The sequence below is a fragment of the Hippocampus zosterae genome, chromosome 7, assembly GCF_025434085.1.
Source record: "Hippocampus zosterae strain Florida chromosome 7, ASM2543408v3, whole genome shotgun sequence".
Classification (NCBI taxonomy): domain Eukaryota; kingdom Metazoa; phylum Chordata; class Actinopteri; order Syngnathiformes; family Syngnathidae; genus Hippocampus; species Hippocampus zosterae.
This window is the reverse complement of record NC_067457.1, coordinates 17,770,700-17,793,478: the sequence shown is the minus strand read 5'-3', so window position 1 is coordinate 17,793,478 and position 22,779 is coordinate 17,770,700. Positions and strand designations below refer to the sequence as shown.

The window sequence follows — 22,779 nt, the reverse complement described above, 5'->3', positions numbered from 1 at the left end:
TAATGACAGGGAAACTGTAACAAAAAACACTGGTCAAATAAAGACCAGGAAATAAGGAAAACAACCGAAAAACGCTCGCTAAAAAAACAAAGTGCGAGGAAGTACTGATTAGGTAATCTATAGGTATACAATTTAGAGACTAAACGGGAATAACAAGAGTAATGGCCGCAAGGCAAGAAGGCAACGTGTAGGTAACAATCGAGGAAATAGCGCGAGAGAGCAATGGCATGGCATGGAATTCTCCGGCAGTGAGTGGACTGCCGGAGCCTCTTAATAAAGGTAGATAATCAGCCCGAAATTACGGACAGGTGTGCAGTTGGCGGAGGGAAAAGCCCGCCACCTGCTGGCGGGCACGTGACGTGACAGCGTGACAGCACCGCCTGCAATCGATCCAATCAGACTTTGGACTATCGGTCCACTTGATCATCAAACAAACCAGGTCAACGACACTAAGCACACGATCTCTCTCTCTCACACACACACACACACACACACACACACTGGCCATCTGTAATGGGTGGGGCAAGAGGTGGCACATCTGCCTTTAAAAGGCCTCAAAAGCGAGACCCCCGGTGCGCCACTTGACTTCGTCCAAGCGCAGCTGAGAACCAAGGCAAAGATGAAGATGTTGACCATGACGACGATGATGATGATGATGATGATGATGTTGTCGGGCGCACTGGCGCACTCGCACGGCTGTGACGACCTTTACAAGCCCCTCGCCACCAAGCACCTCAATCAGGTCAGTGGTCTCTGGCGATCGGATTCGATTCTCCACATGCCGCGATTTGCCAACTCGACATCTAACCGACAATCTACAATTTAGACACTCAAGTCTCGAGAAATTTCACATCTAGGCTGCGTGTCATACATAAGCATATTTGACAATAAAAGATGACCTTGACCTTGAATGGCACCGCTGAAGAAAAATCGCAAGTCCCCCATCGCTGTCACGGTGTTTCCGAGGAGACACTATGCAGGTCAGGGACTATATAAAGAAAATAGCAACTAAAATTCTGGGAGCAATGGGGGGCCGCCGGCCTTGCGCGGTGGCGTCAACAAGTTGAAGGCTGCTGAGGGCGGGGGTGTGGCCTCCTGCAGGTATTCGGGGAGTGGCGTCTGCTTTGGGGAGCCTCCGAGTTGATGATCATTTCCGACGTCGCCAGTTCCGCAATCAGTGTCCACCCCAAAAGCGACCACCTCATCCACCTCTTGGAGAGGAACAACCACCGGTGAGTGAGTGTGTGTGTGTGTGTGTGTGTGTGTGTGCGTGTGTGTGCGTGACTTGTCTTCTTTGTTTGTTTGTTTCAGTGACAGTACGTGTGTGACCTACTCGTTGAACCTGACCGCACCGGCGGACCCCACAAGCGAGGGCCCCCTGGTCTTGCAGGCTGTCATTGACCGTGAGTCACAAAAGCGCACGCCTGCGCTCGAGACGTCATTCCTGAGAGACCCGTCGCGTCCATCCGCATCATTTGTGTTTGCGTGCGTCAGGGGTGGTGAGCAACGGTTCGCTGCTGGTTCTCAACAGTTCCTTCGCGCTGCATTTCTACGAGAGATCACCCGACGCCATGTTGATGTTTCTCCAAGCTGGCGACGACATGGGCCGCTTCCTACTCAGCTACAGTCAGCGCGCGCACACACACACACACACACACACACACACACACACACACACACACGACATGTACAATAGTGTCTCATGCAAATGTGTAGCCAGGGCCGGGCATGAGGTGGACATGGAGCAGCTGAAATCCGAACAGGAAAAGCTGCTGAAAATGGTGGAGTGTCTGTCCTTCGTCTCCAAGCCACCATTCATCTACGACGGCGCTGCAGGTAAGATGAGTGGGGAAACGTGCGTCCAGTCGGGTCGTCCGATGACTACGACGCGTGAATATCCTCACAGAAGTTTGCCCGATGCCCGACCAACAAGCGGCCTGAGCCGACGCCAGACGCGACAGGCCGAACAAAGCAGCGGGAATGGCAAATAAACGCTTTGCGTCCCCTTCGCTCACTGCTGCGTGCGTCTGTGTGTGTGTGCGCGCGCTTGACTGACAATCTCCCGTGAACGCTGGCGGCTCATCCGCTCGTCCAGAATAGCAGCGGTACGACACAGGACACTGGCACTTGGGCGAGAAGAGATGCAGTCGCCGCTAATTGGTCATTTCTGGTCACTACGTCAACAAATGTTGGCAAACAGAAAATGTCGACTTTATCGCTCAACTCAACTCAAATTATAGAGCACTTTCAGACAGCCATCGCTGCATACAAAGTGTTGTACATGGAGCAACTGACATATACAACAGTAAAGCAACAAAACGGTAACAGAGACGGTAGAAAGCACCGAACAGCAGAACCAAGAACAAATCTGAGTCGCGCTGAGTCAAGTGCCAAAGAATCAGCGGCGGGCCGTGCATTTCAACCATAAGCCTTCAGTGACGTCACATACATGAACACAATATAGGCTCGTCAGACAGCACTTAATTTCAGGAGCATTTAAAACCATCAAGTATGCATTCACAATAAAGAGCAGGAAACTACATTTACAGATCGTGTCAAAAATAAAAAGATTTTTTTTAAATACTCAATAAAATGCCACCCAAATTACGCTGTGTGATCAAAAACAAGTCTGTCCAATAAATTGCGCAATGTCGCAGTTTCATATAAGACAGCAACCACAAAATAACAAAACAAACTATTCTTTGAAAATAAACAGATCATTTGCATTTTGAAAATCGGCGATACAACAGCAAATAACTGAAAATGTTGAGCAGCTGAGATTGAACGAACTTTAGTGCACGCAGCTGACAACAATGCGCCATTATAAATTGCAGGTGAGCTGATTTATTTGATACATTTTTGTATCGTTGTCATTTTATTTCATTACAATTCATTTAATACTCACGAAATAAAATGAGAAGAAGAAATGTAAAATAAAATTCATTTACTCACCAATGTAGTGCCGGTTCACTGAGCTGCAGATCTACGCAAGTGTCCCCCAAACGTTTTTAAACGCACCGTCGCTTGTGAGTGCCCAGATGTGCTCTGATGTTTCCTTGCTGCCTTGGTAAAACAACTTGAATTGGTAAATCCAGTGGAAGGTCCGGCTTGAAAATTGTGTGGAAAGTATTTCTGCAACCAGATCGACGTCTTCCCCTTCGGCCATTTTGGGTCAAAATGCGGCAACAGCGCCCTCTAGCAGGCGCTAATCCAATCACCGAACGCGAACGTCCAGTGTCGACATAAGGCCTTCTAGTTGGCCCCGGTGTGCAGACTCGTGATCTGATTGGTTATTGCAAGCTGACCGTGCCGGTTCATTTACAGCGCACAGGGGCCGGCTCTGAAGGCCCGAGCAAGTTTAATTTACCTGGCAACACAAGCTAGCTGAAATATGATTGGTTAAAAACTCTATCATAATAAATAAGGTATTTATTTAAAATAAAATTGAAAGCCACTCGACTAAGTGGAAATAATATGACGTAAAGAATACAGAAAATCATTTTGTTGAAATATTTATGAAAATAAAATAACATAAAAAATGTATTCTCAGAAAAGTACATTTATTAAATTTACTTTTCTGAGAATGTTTAGGCCAGCAGAGAAGGCCTTGCTGGCCCTGACGGAACACCACTGCAAAGAATACAAGTGAGCTCAAAACATAAATAACGTGGAGAAAAAGGAACGGGCGTTACGTCGCTCGTGTTAAATATGCCATCGGATGGAAAGATGAGATGCCGGCACCTCGTCTTCTTTGCCGACATAAATAAGATGAGGAAAAACAACAACAACAACGCCAATAAAAGGAGGAACTGTCAATGTCAAGCATGTCGCAGACGGGTAGCGGGCACGAAGGAGTCCGGGAGGCCTTCGTGGCGAGCGGCTCTTTTGCCACTACCTGTCATGTGACCCCCTGCTGGCGAGGAGCAGGACGACGAGGAAAAGTCCGTCGGTTCTTTCCTCGCGCCTACTTTCGACACGTGCCAAGGCCGGTCGTGCATATTTGACATGGCGACCAATCTCTCGACCAGTCCCGTATTCATCGAACAGCGGACGTTCTCGGCTCTGAGTGGAAGCGTGACCCGCACGTACGGATCGCTCGTCAGTCAACACCGGGGCGCGTGGAGCCAGTTGATGGAACGGCGACCATTCCGTTGTCCATTCGTCTCCATCACAAACTCCTCGGCGACCGACTGAAAAAGTGCGAGGTACAAAGGGAGACAAACTGGCGGCCAAGTGCGACTTCCCGGATGCCGGTCATCTTCTTCTATGGGGACAGTTCGCCGCCCTGAGCAAATGGCGCACGAGGCGTTTGGAAAAGCTGCAGAAGACCTTCAAATGCCGGGACATCTCCGTCGAGTAGCGCAGAGCCTCGAAGGCCGTCGATACCGCCGGTAGCCACGGAGGGGGGGGCGCCGAAGGGACGACCGCCTCCATCTGAAAAGCACACAGGCGGGAGGGAAGCAAACGCCACCTGCTGTTTGTCCGCTGGAGGGAAATCGCTCATTTTCATGCTCCTAGACATCAACTGGAGACCATTCAGCGCTTCAGCCGACCGCTCCATCGTTCATCGCGGCATCTGCCCCTTCTGTCCCCTTTTGCCTTTGGATCGCCTCCGAACGGCCGGCGTCCCCGGCGGTGGTGACCAGTCGAGTCCTCACCTGTACGAGCGCCGTCCTGACGAGGTCGGCCAGCCGCAGCAGGCGAAAGGCGGCGCCCCCCGCCGCCTCGGAGGGCAAGCTGACGTTTTCGGCGGCCGCCCTCAGCCAATCGGCGTGCGCGCGAAAGGCCAGCGCGTTGGTGTACAGCCCGCACAGCGACTCGTTGGCCTGTCACGACACACAGGAGCGGCAGCGCATGAGAGACCGCTCGGCCATCGGATTGGTTTCCCGCCACCGGGCAGGCCATTTCGGCGATCGTCCCAATGGGTGGAGCGGGCTCCCTCTAGCGGGAGAATCCCGGAAAGAACGGCAAAGACGCTCGACACACGCGCACCCACTCGGGCGCCGGACGGTTGCCCTTTCGGCCACTTCCGTGGTCAAAAACGCGTCCCGCGCAAAGCAGCGTTCGAGTCCCAAGGGCACCGTTTACCTTCCACGTGCGCAAGTGAGCGGCGGTCGTCGCGATGACGGGAAGACTCTGCAGTCGCGCCTCCAGCAAGTCGTCCGCCACCTCGTCGTCGTGCTGAAAGGCAAAACGCAAAGAAGATGACGTCGGGACGGCCGACGACGTGAGGAAGAAAGAGCCGGAGGAAGAGGAGGGTGGCGGCGACAAGGACGACCGAGGCCAGGGGGCGGGCGGCGGCGCTCACGCACGTGTTGCAGCCGCTGCGCCGTCCTCCTGATGACGTCCATTTGATTGGCGGCAGACTTGAGCGTGTTGCAGAGGACGGCCTTGTGGTGGGCGGGGGCGCAGCGCGAGGGCCGCAGCAGCTCCACCAATAGGAGCAGGCGCAGCAGACGGTGGGCGGAGTCACGCGGCGCTGCTCAGGAGTAAAGAGCAACCAACTCAACTGGATTTCTCGAGTACTTGCTAGATTAAAAGTGCCGTTGTACACGCAGCAAATATCAGATAGACCAAACAAACAAAGTCAAGCCAATCAAACAATAAATGAATAACAAAGACGGTAAAAAGCACAAAAACACTTCAACTAAAAATCAAGTCGGAGTCGTGCTGAGCCAAAGTCGGGTAGTGATGGGAATTCCGGCTCTTTTTAGAGAGCCGGTTCTTTTCGCTCGGCTCACTAAAAAGAACCGGCTCTTTCGGCTCCCGAATGGCTCCTCAGCTTTTTTTTTTGTTGCTTCAATTAATTTACAACCAAAAATAATGTCAAATTATGTGTAAAATGAATTACTCATGTAAAATATGTTTAAAAAACAGCAGCTTGTTCGTCGGTTTCCCCTCAGACACTTCAAAGAGTGAAGCGGACAAGAAATTGAATCAAGTTGCTCAGTTTTCGGTGAAACTAAAAGTGGACGTCACGCACGACAGCCATCGAAACACGACGTTGCACAGGAAGCGGCCAAAAGCGCCCGGCCAGCACTGTGACCAACACGCAACCTCACCGATGTCTTCAGCCAGTCACTTAGTCAGCGCGCCCGCACGTCGCCCGTATCCGTTTGCTGAGTCGTATGCTGCGCATAAACGTTGGACTTTCCACATTTCTGTGGCTGGAATTTTGACCCAGACAAAGTTTCGACGGGCCTCCGGGGAGGCCCGAGTGGTGCCCGCAGGCAGGAAGTGGCCCCCGGGGCAACCCCGGGGGGAAGGAAGACTTGACATCATTTGTGCTGCCACCTAGCTTTAGCTTGACTCGAGCTCTATGCTTGCTAGCGTTAGCTCCACCTCCCTTCCTCTTCATCGCACTTTAGCCATTTTTCTGTCGGTCCCAGTTAGGCATCTTTTAGCTCCTCGATAGCTTTCTGCGTTCAACACTATCATCCCGGAACTCCTCACTCCCAAACTACTCCACCTCGGTGTGTCCCCTGCGATCTGCCAGTGGATCCTCAGCTTCCTGACGGGACGGACACAACAGGTGAGACTGGGAGCAACAACATCATCAATACGCACCACCAGCACTGGAGCCCCACAGGGATGTGTCCTCTCGCCACTGCTCTTCTCTCTCTACACAAACGATTGCACCTCAACAGATCCAGCTGTCAAACTCATAAAGTTCGCAGACGACACCACGGTCATCGGTCTCATGAAAGACGGCGACGAGTCTGCGTACCGCCAACAAGTGGAGCAGCTGCAGCTCTGGTGCGGCCGACACAACCTCGGGCTGAACACGCTCAAGACTGTAGAGATGATCGTGGACTTCAGGAAAGATTCTTCTCCACAGTTGCCCCTCACACTATCCAACTGCCCTGTGTCAACCGTCGAGACCTTCAAGTTCCTGGGAATCACAGTCTCCCAGGACATGAAGTGGGAAGTCAACACCATCTCCATCCTGAAAAGGGCCCGGCAGCGGATGTACTTCCTGAGGCTGCTGAGGAAGCATGGCCTGGCACAGGAGGTGCTACGACAGTTCTACACGGCAGTCATCGAATCAATCCTGTGTTCTTCCATCACGGTTTGGTTTGGGGCCGCCACAAAAAAGGACAAAATCCGACTTCAACGGACAGTTAGGACGGCAGAAAAAATAGTTGGCACCGCCCTACCCACTCTTGAGAACTTGCACACTGCAAGAATCAAGACAAGGGCACGGAAAATCCTCCTGGTTCCCCCGCAACCTGCCCACCACCTTTTTCAGCCACTCCCCTCAGGCAGACGCTACAGATCCATGCGCACCAAATCCAGTAGACACTTAAACAGCTTCTCCCCTCTAGCCATTAACTCCTTAAACAGTCACTGACGTAGTCACTCTTCTTGCACCACAAAATGGTACTACAAAACTACTGGTTACTCTAAAATGGTTCGATGATGTTGTTGTTTACGATGATACTAGTGCAGCGTGTTATACCGGAGACAAATTCCTTGTGTGTTCTACATACTTGGCCAATAAAGATGATTCTGATTCTGATTCTTTAGCTTCTTTGCGCTAAGGAATAGCTGACGTTGGCTTTGTTTTGTTTCCACTTTTGCTCCTTTTAGTTGTACTTTCTCTTCTTTCGGAGCTTCTTCTCGCTCGTGGGTTTCGGCTTCATCGCGCTCATTTACCACGCGACTGGTCCGATTGGCGACTCGGGTTGACGCCATCGAGCAAAACGTGCTCTTCTAAACGCCACCGGGGAGGACACGCAAAACGACACGTTTGACGACAGCCCGTGACCACCGGTGACCTTTTCGCCCATCGCATCGCAGCGAGCTCGAGTGACGTCACAACGCTCCCTTGTCCAGACGTCGGAAATCTTGACACACTTTGTGACCTCCTCATGAATTCATGAGCGCGCTCACGTAGGGCATTAATGCAGATGATGACATCACTGTCTGCGCACACACGCACACGCCCACGCAGGCAGACACACACACACACACACACACATACACTTATGCATGCACTCACTCGGGCAAACTCAAAAACACAAATACAAACTCCGCATAGCTCAGATGCACTCAAAAATTCAAACGCACACAAATACGCTCCTTCACAAATACACGCACACACACACGCAGACATCATCGCAAGCGTCTGACAGGCTGGCAGCGCGGGCGCCAGGAAGAAAAGGTAACGGGCCAAAAGCGTGAATCATTTGCGACGTCCCTACCGACACACCCGCGCTTTTCTTGTTGTTGTTGTTGTTATGCCTCTTGATTTTTTTTTTTTGTCTGCAGCACTTAAAAATGTTGAAATGGTGTCAATTGGCTCCCGGGCGCTTGCTCCCACCCCGATGACCGAAGGTCCAACAGAATGTTGGCAGCCGAGTCACGTGACCACCGCAGCGCCATTTGAAGATGCTAAGCGAACGCTAGCGCTAGCTAGCCAAGGTTTGCGAGCAAGAGGCGACGAGCCGACGGTGACTTTGGCGGCCGCCATTTTGGCACGTGGCTAACCGGCTTTCCAATAGAACGAGCTTTGTTTGGATTCTGCGGTTCTTTGGCGTCACTTGGCCACATCTTTGTTCGATACTTGTCGTGGCTCCGCTTCAGCGCCTTTCCTTGAGACTTGAGCTCCTCAGCTGCACTTTCGCTTTTTCCAGTTCCATTTGAACTTTGTCTTCCTTTGTCCCCTTGAGCGACTTTCCCTTCCACTGGAGCTTCTCGCGGCTCCATTTGGCCTCCTTTGACTTGCATTCCAGCTCCGTCTACCTTCGTTTTTAGCAGTTTTCGGTCCACCGCAGCTTCTTTAGGCTCAGTTTGCCCACCGAGCCCACGAGTGGACCACGGCGCCTCGTTTGCGGCGTGAATCCGAGAAATGGAGAAAGGCCATTTCTGAGCCGCTCCTTCAACGGGTCTGAGCTTCCGCCTCGTCTCGTTCTGAGCCCGACTTACCTATCGATGTGACGATCGGCCGACCACCTTTCAAGATGGAGGCTTTGAAGGCCACATTGGAGCCTTTTTGCCCGCTTTATCCAAGGACACGTTTTACTTTTGTTCACTGGTATCGGGGCTGCGGCTTCTGCCACCGGGACGCAATGTCACGGGGGCGGGAGGTGGGGGGAGGGGGCTGGCTGGAGGGGGGGGGGAATCGTTTCCATCGAAGGACACACGCGTCGTACACTGACCCCTGAAAAGTATGAGCAAAAGAGCAAACTTACTTCTCATGTTGTTGGGGCTCCGTGCGTCTTCAAGACAAAATCCGGCACGCGTAGGAGTGCGCACGCGTGTGTGTGTACAGTGCGTGTGTACAGTACGTGTGTTCGTGGACACATGTGAAAGTTCCCCTTTATATCGTGTGAGTATGACACATCACCTGAGTCATCAGCCAGCCGGCAAGTCATTCCAGGATCAACGCCCACGCTGACCCCCCCCCCCCCTCACCCACACGCCTGTCTGACTTAAAAAAAAACTGGAAGTGACCAAAGTCAGGCAGAAAATAAACAGAGTAACCCCCTGCGTGGCCCCGCCCACAGATGACATCATCACAGGCGCCACAGGACGTAATGGGAGGCCGACCGCCGCGATGGGCGGCGGAACCTTTTGTCATTCGGTGAAAGGCCGCTTCCTCCTTTGCTGACAGGGAGAATTTGGGGGCCGTCCAACAGGAAGTGGGTGATGCCACAAACCTCGCCTTGCCTGCTCCGGGTGCACAACCTCGCTTTAGTCAGTCGACAGACAGACGATCTCCATCCAGGCTGTGCAGACTTTCATTTTTATTTTCACCTTCGTCCCGATGACAGCCAAAGTCCGTCCCAGCGGACAGAGAGGGGACTGGTCGCCAGGGTACAAAAGTTCCCGGACAAAGAGACGCCGCGAGATGGCGGCAGGGCACAACTTTTGTCTCAGTGCAACTCCCTTAACTCACTTCATCCGAGCGTCCTTGAAACCAAAACGCAGCAAAATGGGAGCCAAGCATACTTTTGTCTCGTTGGAACTCCTCAACTCACTTTTAAAATAATTAATTGACCCTAAGAACCCAATGGCACTAGAGCACTACTTTTATCTAAAAACTCACTTCTACATTAGCTCCTTCAACGCAAGCACCACGATGACAACCGAGCCGAACTTTTGTCTCACAGGAAGCCCTGAAGGTGCCTTGGCACCGAGATGCCACGAGATGGCGGCAAAAGGCCACAACTCACATCAGGGTAACTCCTCCACACCAGTGAGGTTCCTCAACACACGTCCGCCTGGTTCGACTGCTCCGTGGAGGTCCCTGGTGATTGGATTCACTATTTAGCTAGAGTTTATTCCACAATGTAAAAAGAAAAACAAAACGCATGTCACTCCGGCGTATTGGATTCATTGTTTGTTGCGCTCAGCTCCATGTGCCGGCCCATCGGCGTGCGTCTTCTCGTGGTTGAGCAGGGCGGGCCTGCGACTGTAAGCGGCGGAGCAGACGGAGCAGGAGAAGGGTTTCTCTCCCGTGTGCGTCCGGGCGTGCCTGGCCAGGCTCCCTTTTTGGGAGAAGCGGGCGCCGCACAGCGCGCAGTCGAATGGTTTCTCGCCGGTGTGAATGCGCGAGTGGACGAGCAAATCGGAGCGCTGGCAGAGGCTGACGTCGCACACGGAGCAGGTGAACGTCTTCTGGCCCGTGTGAATGGCGGCGTGGCGCGCCAAACTTCCCTTTTGGGAGAACTTGAGGCCGCACAGGGGGCAGGCGTAGGGTTTCTCTCCGGTGTGAACGCGAGCGTGGATGAGCAAGTTGTAGCGTTTCTTGAAGGCTTTTCCGCAAAACGAACAGCCGTGGGCTTCTCCGCTGTGGAGTGACATGTGCGTGCTCAGGTTTTTGCGCTTGGCAAAAATTTTGCCGCACTCGACGCATTTGAAGCGCTCGTCGCCGTTGCCCGTGTCAGGAGGCCAATCTCCTCCTCCTTCTTCTTTTTCTTGTTTGGCCGGCTCGCCGTCGGGCAGCGGCGCCAGAAGCGGGCCGGTCTTGGCGCCGCCGTCTTCTGCTCGCGTGGTCACGTGACAGCTTGACTCCGCCCCCGCCATCTCCTGGCAAAGGCGCGACCGACGGCCTTCATCTTCCACCTTGACGTAAGCGTCCTCCCGACTAATGTCGCACTCATCCTCTTCCTCCTTCATGGGCCGACGCTCGTGGTCTTCCTCGTCTTCCTCTTTGACGCGGGGGCCCGCCGGCCGCTGGTCTTCGCCCACCACCACTTTCAGCACGTCCAATGGCAATGCTGAAAAACACAAACAAATGCCTGGAAATGCACTCGAGACCTTTTCACTATCCCAATGTCACAATCCCATTTCATTCATCGATGCGAGGAGCGATGGTGACCATTTCGGGTGCGTCACGTGATCGGAGGCAGCGAAAACGTGCTCCACGAGACCACAGATGACCCCACCTGACGCTTCCTTGCTCCGCTTGGCTTTGTGAAGTGGTTTCCGCCCTTTCACTTAACATTTGCTTTGCTGAGGTCTTGGCTTTTGGAATGCCTACACCTCCCTCTGCTGGTCACGGTAAGGCACTGCACCAAGTGACCACACGAGCTGCCGTGCTGTGCTGTGCGTGCGCGTGTTGTGGAGGCTTCTTCGGCTAGCTTTAGCCGAGCAGCCCGTCGTTCGCGCTTCAGGCATTTTTGATGACGTATCATCGAGTGCATTGACGCGCGACGCCCACCTTCACATTTGACGTTGGCTTGACGAGACGAAAGATTTCGCGCGTGTCGCTCCATCGACTTTGATGGCTGTTCAATTTCCTTCCTCGACCGGTACCCCCTTTTCCTTGACGTCTTTTCCTTTTGGTGGCGCTTCCGGAAAGACGTTTCAAAATAAAAGGGACAGGTGTCGAGGTTGTTGACCCTTCGCAGTTTGGAATTCAACCATTTTCGAGATGAAAAAAATAATACTGCAAACATACAAAATGGATGTCAAGCCGTCATAAACCAAATGTATTTCTCAAGCACTTGAAAACAACCACCGCCGTCTCCAAAGTGTGTTTCCCCTGGCACTTGAGATTATCATTCTTTGTTGGTGCGATCGGAGAATCGTACGCGAAACAAACTTGGAATGAGAAGAATCAAAATAAATAAGATGTGATCGCAAGCGGGGCGGGGCGGGGCGGAGGGACGGGGGGGCGACAGTCGCGTCGTAATCGTCGGTGTCTCTGACGGTTTCTCTTCATTGCTGGGAGCCGGACGGTTCGTGCGTCGGCGCAGATGGGCAAACGAGCAGCTCGGCGGGGCAGCCGCCGACGGCAGCCACCGTCTCTTCGGCCCGCATGCACAGCTCCTGCAGGAAGTTGGCCGTCTCCGTGGCCAGGTCGCGCTCTCCATCCAACGGGAAGCGAGGAGGATTAACCGGGCGTCTTTCTCGCTCACCCTCGAGTGAACCGGACGAGTGAGCACCGTTGGGCTCTTTCAGCCTCGGGGCGTCGCTTCCCAAGTGGGCGTTCTGCTCCTGGATAGCCCTGCACATCTTTTTGTGGGTGAACCAGTGGAGCTGCTGGCACGTCAGACTGCAGTAAGTCACCTTCAAGAGAACGACCGCAAGCCAAACATGACAAAAGGACAAACGTGAACAAAAGAACCCCGCCCCGGCTTGAAGCAGAAACAACACGGAGGGAAAATAATAATCTTACTTACTAACTAACTTACAGATTTACAGAGAGAGCACCGCTTGTCAGCTCCCCGCTCTCCACATGTGGCACAGTAGTCGGCATCCACAAAGGCCATCTGACCCGTCAGCGCCTGAGTTAACACCGAGTATGCCGTCGGGTCGTTGCCCTGGAAAAAAATAAAATTAAAAAAAAAGCAAAATCGACATGAACATTCACGTACACATTCACATTCGCGCCTCCTAAACGGAAATTTCGGATTCATTCAAAGAAATCGAAGGCCCTCGCCACGCTGTTGACGTGACTGCGATGCAATCCTCAAATGCAACACCAGGGGGCACAATGACCCGGGTAAACTTTTGGACAGTTCCACAAGACCGCAGTCTTGAACTCCGAGCAAAGACCAACACCCGTTTTTGTTGGCGAGCCGCGCAGAGACTGTTGACGCTGGCCGACAGTCCCTCAGCCGATCGGGACGCGGAAGAACAAAACGGCCCGAAAAACAGCGAAACCGCCTTCGATTTGATCTTTGAACATCCTGTACTGTGCACCCATTTGGGGTCCCGGTCGGATTCTGCGTTCTCTTCTGCGCTTCGACTCTCGAGGCTCCTCACCAGCTGCTGAAGCAGCGTGCTCTCGCAGTAAGGGAACTTCCTGATGCAGTCTCGAATGAATTTCTCCTGGTACTGCGGGAAGCCGTCGCTGTCTCTCCCCCTCAGAAGGCTGGCGAGATGAAACGGAGGGGAGACACGCGCGTTGAGGAGCTTCATTTTTGCGGGGGTAGGGACTTGGGGGGGGGGGGGGGGTCGCCAAGCCCTCACCTCTTCACCAACGCATCCAACTTGTCGTCTCGTTTCTGGAGGAAGGTCAGACACTTCTGCAGCACGCAGCTGATGTAATGCATCTTCATGGCCAGAACCTCGTTCGTGTCCGTCTGCTTCACGCACTGCTCGCACAGCAGATCCATCACCCGGTAGCACTTCTCCAAGGCACCGACGTCCACCAGAGCGGGGTTCTCCCTGACCAGCATGACGATCTGTCGGATCGGGGTTGGAGAGACTCGCACCGTTTAGCCGCGCGCGCGCTCATTCGCTCCATCCCGCATAGCAAATTTGGGATAAAGTATTCAAATTGAACGGAAGAAAATCACAGCGATTGAATGAGTTTAGTTTGAAAGAAAAAAAAGACTTTTTGGCGGAAAGTTTTTTCGGGGGGGGGGGCTCACCTTGACCGGGTTGAGGTTGGTCGTCATGATGATCTCGTGCAGGGGTCCCGCCAAGGCCGGCGGCAGCTTGGGCTCCCGCTCCGTCCCTCGGGGCCTGGTGTAGTAGTCCAGCCTCGCCCGCGGAAAAAAGTTGTTGATGACCGTCACGCAGTCGTGCTGGCCTGCCACCAAAGGCACACGCGCGCGCGTCGTGACTCCTCCGCGGCCGACGCTCAGCTCACCCCTCGAGCCCCGCGGCCCCGACGCAGGTCTCACCGACGAACGCCGCCATTTGAGCGGCCGTGCGACCCACGGAATTCACCAGATCCGTTTCGGCCCCGGCGTCCAGCATCATGGATGTGATGTCCGTCTTCCCTGGGGGGGGGGGGGGGGGGGGGTGTAGTGCGACCTTTTCGCCAGATGACGAAGGAGGAAAGCTCGGCGTCGCGCGGAGCCCCTCTTTCCGAGAGACATCCGAAGATGCTCCCCCCCCTCTCTCCCCCCTCCCCGTGGAGCTACGACTTGGGACGCTCTGGTATGGGGCATCGTGGTTACCAAATGCAACGTCCCTCAAATGCTTCAAACACAAACGTCACGTGCAATAACTCGCGAAGGTGCGCTCGATCTGACAACCCTCTCGTCCAACGAGGGCGGGATCAGCTCGAACTCTCTCCCGCGCACAACTAGCTCGTGCACACCAAGTCATCATTGGAGTGCACCGAGTAGGAGTTCGTGTGCACGCATGAGTATTTTGTGCGCGCAAAGTCGGTTTTCCCCGCCACCCCAAAATGTCATGTCTGGGCCTCCGTGGAAAAGTGTCTCTTAAAGAGAACATTTTTGGCATCATGGGGATTGTCCCTGTCAACACACCGAAAAACTCGTGACCGCGCGATAAACATTTTGTTCTGATGAAATGTACATAACCCCACATTCACGCCCCCCCCAAAAAATACAAATTTAGCAATCTATTCATCAACCAGTATATTCCATCCTAATAATGATGGCAACATTGTTTGCAATGTGCTGACAAACGACACCCGTTTTGTTTATTTTACCTGACAAGCCGGCAAACATGAGAGCTGTGTATCCATACTCGTGTTGGTTGCAGTTGACATCAGCCCCGCACTGCAGCAGCAGGCCACACATATCGGCTTTGCCCTTATAAGCCGCATGCATCAGGGGCGTCATCCCGCACTTAAAGGAACAAAGTCGGAGAGACACAAGAGTTGGAGCAATTCTGTACTTTGTCGAGCGTAAAAAAAAACACACAACAACTGATGTGTTCCTTGTAGATTCCAAAAAGGACACGAAATGACGTTTGGATGATTCCAAATAAAATCACTTGTGTGTGTGTGTCCGTGTGCAGGTGGCGTGAAACTCTGTCACCTGATTGTGACAGACAGGCGACGCGAAGGAGCCCGTGGAGTGGGACCGTTCTATTCTGGAGAAGCTCTGAGGGCGACAACCGCCCCTCGCGAGTCATCTCCAGATGTCTCGAGGAACAATGCCGAGAAATACGCTCGCTCGGCTGCCGTGACCGTTGCGCGCAGAAAGACGCACAGGGCGAGGGAAGGTCCTTGATATTATTTGGCCATAGCCAGCCCAAACTGGGTTATTGCTTTGCTTCTGCTGCAAGAACAGTGCATTTTTAACAAGCGCCCCCAATTTGAGATCACGAGATGTATATCAGCGCATAGAAACACAGATTATTATTATTTTTTATTATTCATCTGCGGGTGCGTCAATATTTGTCATTGTTCTCAAGTACCTCATCCAAACAGTTGACTCGTACATCATCACTTGAAAGCATTTGGGCCGCTTCTTGCACATCGCCTGCAGACCAGAAGAGAAGGATTGCACGTACACGACGTAGCCGATTTACAAGGTCGATCGTCTAAAGAGCACCACCATTGTAGGAATCGCGATAGACGGACGGCAACCGGCAGAAAAAAAAACGAGAAGCCAGAAAACACCTCCATCATAAAACATAGAGTTGGCCAAGAGAGAAAGAGGAAAGCGCCCCGAGCAAAAGATCGTCGATCGTTAAACGCGGAAGAAGCCGCACCGAAAAGTTACACTTACCGGCCTCAATCACTTGCAAAAGTTTCCTCTCGGAGGCCGTGAGTTGGCCCTTCTGAGTTGGCGCGGCCATTCTCGTCACGCCGCTGCGACGGTGGGATGCTCTGTTCAGTCGGGGCGGGCAAATCACTGGCTCCAACTCGGACGACCACGCCCCAAATGGCGACGCCCCCAACGATCGCACTTGACAAGGACGAGCCGTGCTTGGATCAAACGAAAAGCAAACAAAGGGGGGGGGGGGGGGTCCAACAGTCCTCTATCTCACAGAACAGATCCGGCTCTGCACTTCACAGCAGCTGAATCACCGCATTCGTACCTTAGAAACAGACGTATTACTTGTCATGGCAACGCCCCCCCCCTTTTTAAACTCACCCTGCGGCCCATGGCAAATGTCATGAAAATTTTTTGGGGTTGTTTGTTTGGTGGGGCCAGTGAAAAAGGATGGCGGGCCGCAAACAGTCCCCGGGCCGTAGTGTGGACACCCACGCACTGGGATGCATTCAGGGGTGATACAATCGATGGTGCGCCCGGCTCGCTTTATGACCCCCCGAGACAACAGAACGCCCTTCCCTTCCATTCTGGGGCTGCTTTTGTTTTGGACACAGTGGGGGGGACGAGCGGACCGTACGCCCTGCCCCCCGTCCCCTTTTTTTGTCGGACGCGATCGTCTTGTTGGAGAGAGTTGAACGCCAATTGTGAGCGGAGAAACTTCAAAGTAAAAGCGCACGACACCGGAGAAGAAATGAAGCGCGCTCGAACCAACTCCATCCCTTCTAGATTTGAATCCGAGCCGGATTGTCATCGTATCTTCCTGACGAGATGCGACGTTCACTGTCATTTCGCGCTCGACTTCTTCAAACCAAGCTCGAAAGTACGGTGACGTCATTTCGGACGACCGGGACACGGACGCTTCGGCTGTGGGATTCGGCCCACTTGACTTTTCGGCCCACTTGACTTTCGTTCCCAGAGCATCTCTCATCCAAACGTGTGCTTTTCGTGCGATTTCGTAAAAGCGGCGCTTTTATTTTGAAAACTAACGGCCCCACTTCCGCTTTGTCTCTCTTATTTCTGTCCTCCTCCCCCACGTCTGACTACGACGTAACGCTGACCGACGTTTCGTGGTCGGGCGTTGTGCCGGGCCGCATTCCGTCGCCGCTGAAATATTCCACGGAGATTCCTTTTTTTTATTGATCCATCTCGATTGGAAGCTTTTTTTTTTTTGCTTGTCATCCCGGACTGATCTCTGGTGCCAAGATGGGTTGCGCCGGATTCACCTGCTCCAAACACTCCCTGTGCGCGCTCAACATCCTCTACGTCGTGAGTATGCGAGGCATCCCTCTGCACCACGTCGGATGACGTCCTGACTCGAGGACGAAACTTTCGACCGATGCGCGTTTGCTCCCCCCGGCAGGGAGGAAACCTCGAAACGGAAACTGCCTTGTGATGAGGCCACGCACTTGCTCGGTCAATTGTTCACCGTGGAACCTTGTCAGATGCTCAGTGTGTGACCATAGAAGCAACCCCCCCCCCAAAAAAAAACCCCACAATCAACCAGAATCTCGAGCAATCCAAGTGATGCGCGATTTAAGAGCAGCGGCTGGCCTTGTCCCTCTCCTCCCGCAGATGGTGAGCCTGCTGATGATCGCCATGGCGGCCTGGGGCAAGTGGTTGGGCCTGGTCTCCAGTTTCCAGGTGGTGGGCGGAGTCACGGGAGTGGGCGTCTTCCTCTTCTTTGTCGCTCTGGCCGGCCTCCTGGGCGCCGTGAAGCACCACCAGGTCCTCCTCTTCTTCGTATCCTTGCGTGCCGTCGACACCTTGTTCCGAGGGGGCGCCCCCTCTCTTCCGACTGAACGGCGGGCGAGACGCCCCCCCCCCGCCCCCCCGCCACCCATCTGGACAATTTGCCTCCAAACTCATTTGGCGTCTTTGGCTCTGGATTCCATTTGTCGTCCGTGCGTTTTTGCGCTTTCAACCGTCCTTGTTCTCCATGGCTTTTTAATTTTTTTTTTTTTGTCGTCATCTGACAAAAGAAGTGTATTGATAAAACACAGAAAACTAAATCCTGAACAAACAAAGTCCAAAGTAGCAAAGCTCAAAACTATCAACATGACAAACAAAGAAACAAACAAACATGACAGCAGCAAGCGCAAACAACGACCTGACACTGAGTGGCCGGGCTGGGAGTCCTTTAAAGCACTAATTACCTAATGACCAGCAGGTGTGCAGCTGCAGGGGAGCCCTACAGTGCCACCTGTTGGTCCCAAACCAAAGGCGCGCCTATCGTCCTTTCCGTTGGTTGTCAGCGTGACCGAGCGCGGCATCAAATTCCAGGAAGCGGCGCTCCGCACGGGCTCGTCGGCTTTGGCCCAATCAAGACGGAGCGGAGCAAGATGTTTTTGTGGACCTTGACTCGGAATCTTAGTACATGATCATCCTGTTCATGGTGTTTATCGTGCAGTTGGCCCTTTCCAGCGCCTGTCTGGCCATCAACAAAGAGCAGCAGGTGAGAGGACCGTCGTAAGCGCTTGATGACACTTGGGAATCATCTCCCAAACGGCGTTAGGCGCAGGCGCAGGCGCAGGCGCGGCGCGGCACGTCGCTCGCAGCGACTTTGGTTTTGGGTGGCCTGTCCCGCTTCAGCGATCATGAGGGCCAAACCACGGCCGATGTGCTTCCCCAGGATCATCTGCTGGAGGTGGGCTGGAACAACTCCCGCGGCGCCCAGAGGGACGTGGAAAAGAGCCTCAACTGCTGCGGCTTCCGTCACGTCGACCTCAACGCCGCTTGTCCCGCCGTACGTTTGCTTTCTTGCTCCTCGAACGTTGCAGCAGATCAAACGCAACTTCTTATTTTTTTTGGTTTTCTTTTTTGTGTGTGTGTGTGTGGGAGGGGGGGGGGGATGAATTTGGCTTTCCGTCGTGGTTGCGAGTGCCTGTTCCTGTGTTTTGCCGCAGGCCTGTTTCCCCAAGCGCTCCTGTTTGCCGTGCGCCGACAAGATCCAGGCGCACGCGGATGAAGTCCTGCGTCTTGTAGGAGGGACCGGCCTGTTTTTCAGTGTGACCGAGGTGAGCCTCCACCGACGCGGCGCAGCAACAGGGACGAAGCCGCCTGTCGTCACGACGCTCCAGTGGAACCCCGAAGTTCATCGGGTAGACGATGACGGCCGTGATCGATACCGATTGGCTCCAAAATCCTGATCGCCTCAAGCCTCGAGCAATCCGTCATCGGCGCCTTCCTCGAAAAAGCGGTTCGAGGTTCCACTGGAACGACACAGAACGCGTTTGCGAGCGAATGATGACGCCGCGCGCTAACGTTCGGGTGTGCTGCCGTCAGATTGTGGGCGTGTGGCTCACGTACCGCTACAGGAACCAGAAGGACCCCCGAGCCAACCCCAGCGCCTTCCTGTGATGCGGCCGCCGGCTGCGCTCTGGACCGCCCCTCCCACCCTTTGGGCTTTGCCACTTCAATGTGTGTGTGTGTGTGTGTGTGTGTGTGTTTTGCCCCACCCCCGCAGTCACTCAAATGTCTCTTTCAAGGGACTCGGTTTGCGTGTCTTATCCTGAACTTTGCCGTCACCGCAATCACGCCGCACGTAGGCCCCCGCGTCTCAATTTGGGTTCAGAACTCGATGCCGTGGACCGGCAAAGTATTTACGAGAGATGGCCGAGGCGCTTTTTGTCCCCTCGTACGACGTCATCGGCGGACCGCACCCCCCCACCAACCAAAACAGAACATCAACACTCCAATCTTCAGTGTTTTTTCCAATTTATTTGCAAAGGCGACATGGATAAGCGGGCGGAAGCGAGGAGAGCTTCGGAGCGAAGGACTTGTTTCCACTCGTCGGCCGGAGCCACGGTTGCGTCTCAAAGCTCGGACTTGAGGAGTTTCTTGGCCTTCTTCATGTTGCTTTTCACTAAAAGCCAATGGACAGAGAGAGCGAGAGAGCGTTACGCGCAGGGCTCCTCGGCTCGGAGGCGCAGAGTTTCATCTGACTCACGTAGGTTGATGTCATTCGGTTCGTAGGCATACATGCGGTTGGCATAGCGACCGGTGACATCGGCTCTCACGGTCATCGACGGGTCTGAGAGAAAGAGAGCGTGTCATCGATCCGTTGTGACGTTAGCGTGACGAGCGACGTTTCAGAGCCAATCCGATGTTGCTCCGCCTTCTTAACTCGGTGCTCATTTTTGGGGCACTCGGGTGAGTCGGAATTTGTTGTTTGTTTGTTTGTTTTTTTTTCCGCAACTGCACGATTGCCTCGCGCCATTTGCCAGCAATGTCGTCAACCGGATTTGACCCACAAAATTGATTCCAAATTCGGAAAATATGGCCGCCTGAGGAATTTGGAAGGAATTTGTCTGCGATCTAACACACTGCATGAGGATCATCTTCCATTAAATGAAGACGTTAAGTCATCGGCGTGACAAAGTCTTACCGACAAAAAGGATTCTGGGAACATACTGGCCGTCCGGGGACAGATGTTTGTCGGTGGTTTCGTACTGCGGACAAAAACACAACAAGGTTCCACACTTGGTGAGCAGACTCCTCGGAAGGATGAAAACCGTTTCCGAGTCCCGATTTAATGAAGAAAAAAAAAAAAGGGGCATCCGAGGGGCCCCGCCCACACGAGCGGCTGCCGTATTCAACTTGCGCTGCTGAAAACAGAGACGTCTATGAGAAAACGGGACCTACCATGAGGTTGAGCGCGACAAAGTCCTCATCGAGGACTTTCTGGAGCTCGTCGTCCTCGGCAAACACTTTCTTCAGTGCTGCGGGAAGAACAAGCAAACGGTTCAAACGGTCTCTTCAAACCTGTTCCGACTGGACTCGTTCTGAATGGGTGGTGGATGGAGCAGGGGGGGGGGGCTCACGCTGACCCTGGCTGTGCGGGCAGTCCTTCAGGTGGAAGAGAACCATCAAGGGCTTGTTCCTTGAAAGGTTCAACGAGTCGCGGTTAGTTTGGAGGCGGCGGCGCCGGGCGAGAGCCACGTTGTCCGCTTACCTGGACCTGGCCCAGTAGAGCGCCTCCTCGTACGTCTGAGCCCAGATCAGCTGATCGCCCCATCCTGGAGGGAAGTGAGCAAAAAACGCTTTCACTCGGCTTTTTGGGAACGTGTGTGTGAAGGGGGAGGGTGGGGGCACACATGCTCACCGACCTCTGGACAGAGTTTGAGGGATCCTCTTGCCCGTCTTTGGCGCGTATTTGCCCAAAGTCAAGGCGGCGGCGGCGACCAGCACCAAGAGGAGGGATGGGGAGGTTTTGATCATCTTTGCCAGGTTGGAAAAAAAACTAATTTTCGAGACGGAGAGCAGGGAAGCGGCCATTTTAGTTGAAAACAAACCAAAATATTTTCTCCTCTGCGGCCAGCAACGGCCCCCCTCGTCGTTCAAACTCCATTCGTGCGGCTTGACGTTACTCGTGTAGCGTTTTGACTTCTTTGCAATGCTTTTGCTGCTTGTAACTTTGACCCTGTGAACATTACAACTGCCTTTCTGAAATGACCTTTTTCTTCGTGTAATTTTTTTTTCCCCTTCTCGTTTTCTAACGGTTTCTCTCGTACTACGGACACAAGCGCCCTGCGTAAAAAGAAAGAAAAACGCCCCAAACAAAAATGGCGGGTGGCGCATTAGTCAACCGGTTAGCTCGTTGGGTTCCGCCCTCGGCCTTCCCGTGTGGTGTTTGCATGTTCTCGAGAAGGGCAGAGCCCCTCTTACCTGTTCCCGGTCGCTGGGGTGAGAACGGCTCAGGATCGGCTGTTGCGGGACGGACTGCTTGTCGACTCTTGCCCGCTGCGCATTTAAACCGCCGTGCGCCCAGCGTCCCGCCCTCGAGCCGCCTCCTCCGAGGGCCTCGGGCACACCTCTTTGCAAGACGTCTGGGCTTCCCCGCTCAAGACGCTGCCCGTGTGACTGGAGACTGGGGGTTGGGGGGGGGCATGAGGTGGAATTCTCATCTTGGACATTCCGGTCAGATGATTCGAGTGAACCCTAAGCAGTCCAGAACAGTCATGAAGTCAAATCGCAGGCTTCGCTCGTCGATGGCGACGTCGATATGACATCCTCGGGGGCCGAGATCCATTCATTGACGCGTCGGGTACTTACGATTCGGTTCCTTCCGAGTCCACCATCATTTGTGAAAAATGAAAGCGCGACTCCGAAATCATCAGTCATATTATCATGTCGAGCTTGTGGTTCTCGAGTCATACGCGTGGAAATTGTGGGAAGCACCAATGGTGTTTTTGACCTCAATGGCTTCAATAGTGAGACCATCACCTTTGCCTTCTGTAACATTCCGCAATGTATTTCCAAAAATCACACCCCTCCCTTTGATACCCCCCTCCGAAAATTGCCAATGATCTGTGTTTTCACAACTCTGGACGTGCAACTTGAAAAGAACTTTGGTGCTGAGGTGTCTTGGAGCCTCTCTTCGCGCACTTCTCATCTGTCCCTCCATCCAATGTATGTTGGCACAGGAACAGACCGTGTCAATATTTGAAGTAGAGGGCAGTCTTCAAGACCACTCCTATCAGCCTTTCATATTCACCAGCTGCACCCAACAGTGCCCTGAAAACACGGATCTGATCACGACATAGACGCACGCGCGCGCACACACACACATACGGAGCACTTCTTGATTGGTGCGTTTGAATAGGATGCGAGTTAGCTGGGTACACAGAAGCGTAACTGGAATCTGAAGTCACCAAAGATAAAGATGGGAGTCACTCGCGCACAGTAATGCTTCACGACAAAATGTTGCAAATTTGTTAAAAAAAATGTTTTCTAGTGGTCCGTAAATATAGATTTCAAGTTATTCTACAATAAATGAAGCTTCATAACACCGAAGCTAGCCGCCAGAGAAATGCAACAAGATGCAGCAAAATCAAAAGTTTAG

At 53.3% G+C, this 22,779-nt stretch overlaps 6 protein-coding genes across 8 annotated transcripts; 2 read left to right on the top strand and 4 right to left on the bottom strand.

Annotated features, from left to right (window-relative positions):
* Positions 1-575: 575 nt before the first annotated feature.
* On the top strand, positions 576-2,014 carry LOC127603545 (saxitoxin and tetrodotoxin-binding protein 1-like). Its single transcript, XM_052069890.1, has 6 exons — positions 576-742; positions 1,102-1,232; positions 1,312-1,403; positions 1,495-1,626; positions 1,717-1,836; positions 1,907-2,014. Exons 1-6 carry the CDS (start codon positions 620-622, stop codon positions 1,939-1,941), a joined length of 633 nt encoding a protein of 210 aa, XP_051925850.1. The 5' UTR covers positions 576-619; the 3' UTR covers positions 1,942-2,014.
* Positions 2,015-3,680: 1,666 nt separating this feature from the next.
* Positions 3,681-9,379, bottom strand: LOC127603546 (uncharacterized). The gene is made up of 5 exons (XM_052069891.1): positions 9,195-9,379; positions 5,313-5,479; positions 5,089-5,181; positions 4,659-4,826; positions 3,681-4,434 (listed from the first exon to the last, which is right to left on the bottom strand). Exons 1-5 carry the CDS (start codon positions 9,199-9,201, stop codon positions 4,255-4,257), a joined length of 615 nt encoding a protein of 204 aa, XP_051925851.1. The 5' UTR covers positions 9,202-9,379; the 3' UTR covers positions 3,681-4,254.
* A 346-nt stretch (positions 9,380-9,725) lies between these two features.
* On the bottom strand, positions 9,726-11,850 carry LOC127603537 (gastrula zinc finger protein XlCGF8.2DB-like). The gene is made up of 2 exons (XM_052069880.1): positions 11,669-11,850; positions 9,726-11,225 (listed from the first exon to the last, which is right to left on the bottom strand). Exons 1-2 carry the CDS (start codon positions 11,721-11,723, stop codon positions 10,339-10,341), a joined length of 942 nt encoding a protein of 313 aa, XP_051925840.1. The 5' UTR covers positions 11,724-11,850; the 3' UTR covers positions 9,726-10,338.
* Positions 11,851-11,918: 68 nt separating this feature from the next.
* LOC127603530 (ankyrin repeat and MYND domain-containing protein 2-like) lies at positions 11,919-16,189 on the bottom strand. Of its 2 annotated transcripts, XM_052069865.1 has the most exons (10): positions 15,891-16,188; positions 15,577-15,641; positions 14,864-15,002; positions 14,085-14,183; positions 13,830-13,990; positions 13,426-13,640; positions 13,219-13,327; positions 12,645-12,773; positions 12,397-12,519; positions 11,919-12,324 (listed from the first exon to the last, which is right to left on the bottom strand). In XM_052069865.1, exons 1-10 carry the CDS (start codon positions 15,958-15,960, stop codon positions 12,169-12,171), a joined length of 1,266 nt encoding a protein of 421 aa, XP_051925825.1. In that variant the 5' UTR covers positions 15,961-16,188; the 3' UTR covers positions 11,919-12,168. The 2 variants fall into 2 exon arrangements, with proteins under 2 accessions (XP_051925825.1, XP_051925823.1); XM_052069863.1 differs by having other exon boundaries at positions 11,919-12,519; positions 15,891-16,189.
* A 114-nt stretch (positions 16,190-16,303) lies between these two features.
* tspan13b (tetraspanin 13b) lies at positions 16,304-21,389 on the top strand. 2 transcript variants are annotated; one of them, XM_052069888.1, is made up of 6 exons: positions 16,304-17,204; positions 17,511-17,678; positions 18,310-18,390; positions 18,568-18,681; positions 18,842-18,952; positions 19,221-21,389. In XM_052069888.1, exons 1-6 carry the CDS (start codon positions 17,142-17,144, stop codon positions 19,293-19,295), a joined length of 612 nt encoding a protein of 203 aa, XP_051925848.1. In that variant the 5' UTR covers positions 16,304-17,141; the 3' UTR covers positions 19,296-21,389. The 2 variants fall into 2 exon arrangements, with proteins under 2 accessions (XP_051925848.1, XP_051925847.1); XM_052069887.1 differs by having other exon boundaries at positions 16,305-17,678.
* agr2 (anterior gradient 2) lies at positions 19,645-21,563 on the bottom strand. Its single transcript, XM_052069881.1, has 7 exons — positions 21,044-21,563; positions 20,890-20,953; positions 20,765-20,817; positions 20,580-20,656; positions 20,323-20,386; positions 19,885-19,968; positions 19,645-19,800 (listed from the first exon to the last, which is right to left on the bottom strand). The coding sequence occupies exons 1-7, from the start codon at positions 21,513-21,515 to the stop codon at positions 19,751-19,753; spliced, it is 864 nt and encodes a 287-aa protein (XP_051925841.1). The 5' UTR covers positions 21,516-21,563; the 3' UTR covers positions 19,645-19,750.
* Positions 21,564-22,779: the final 1,216 nt, after the last annotated feature.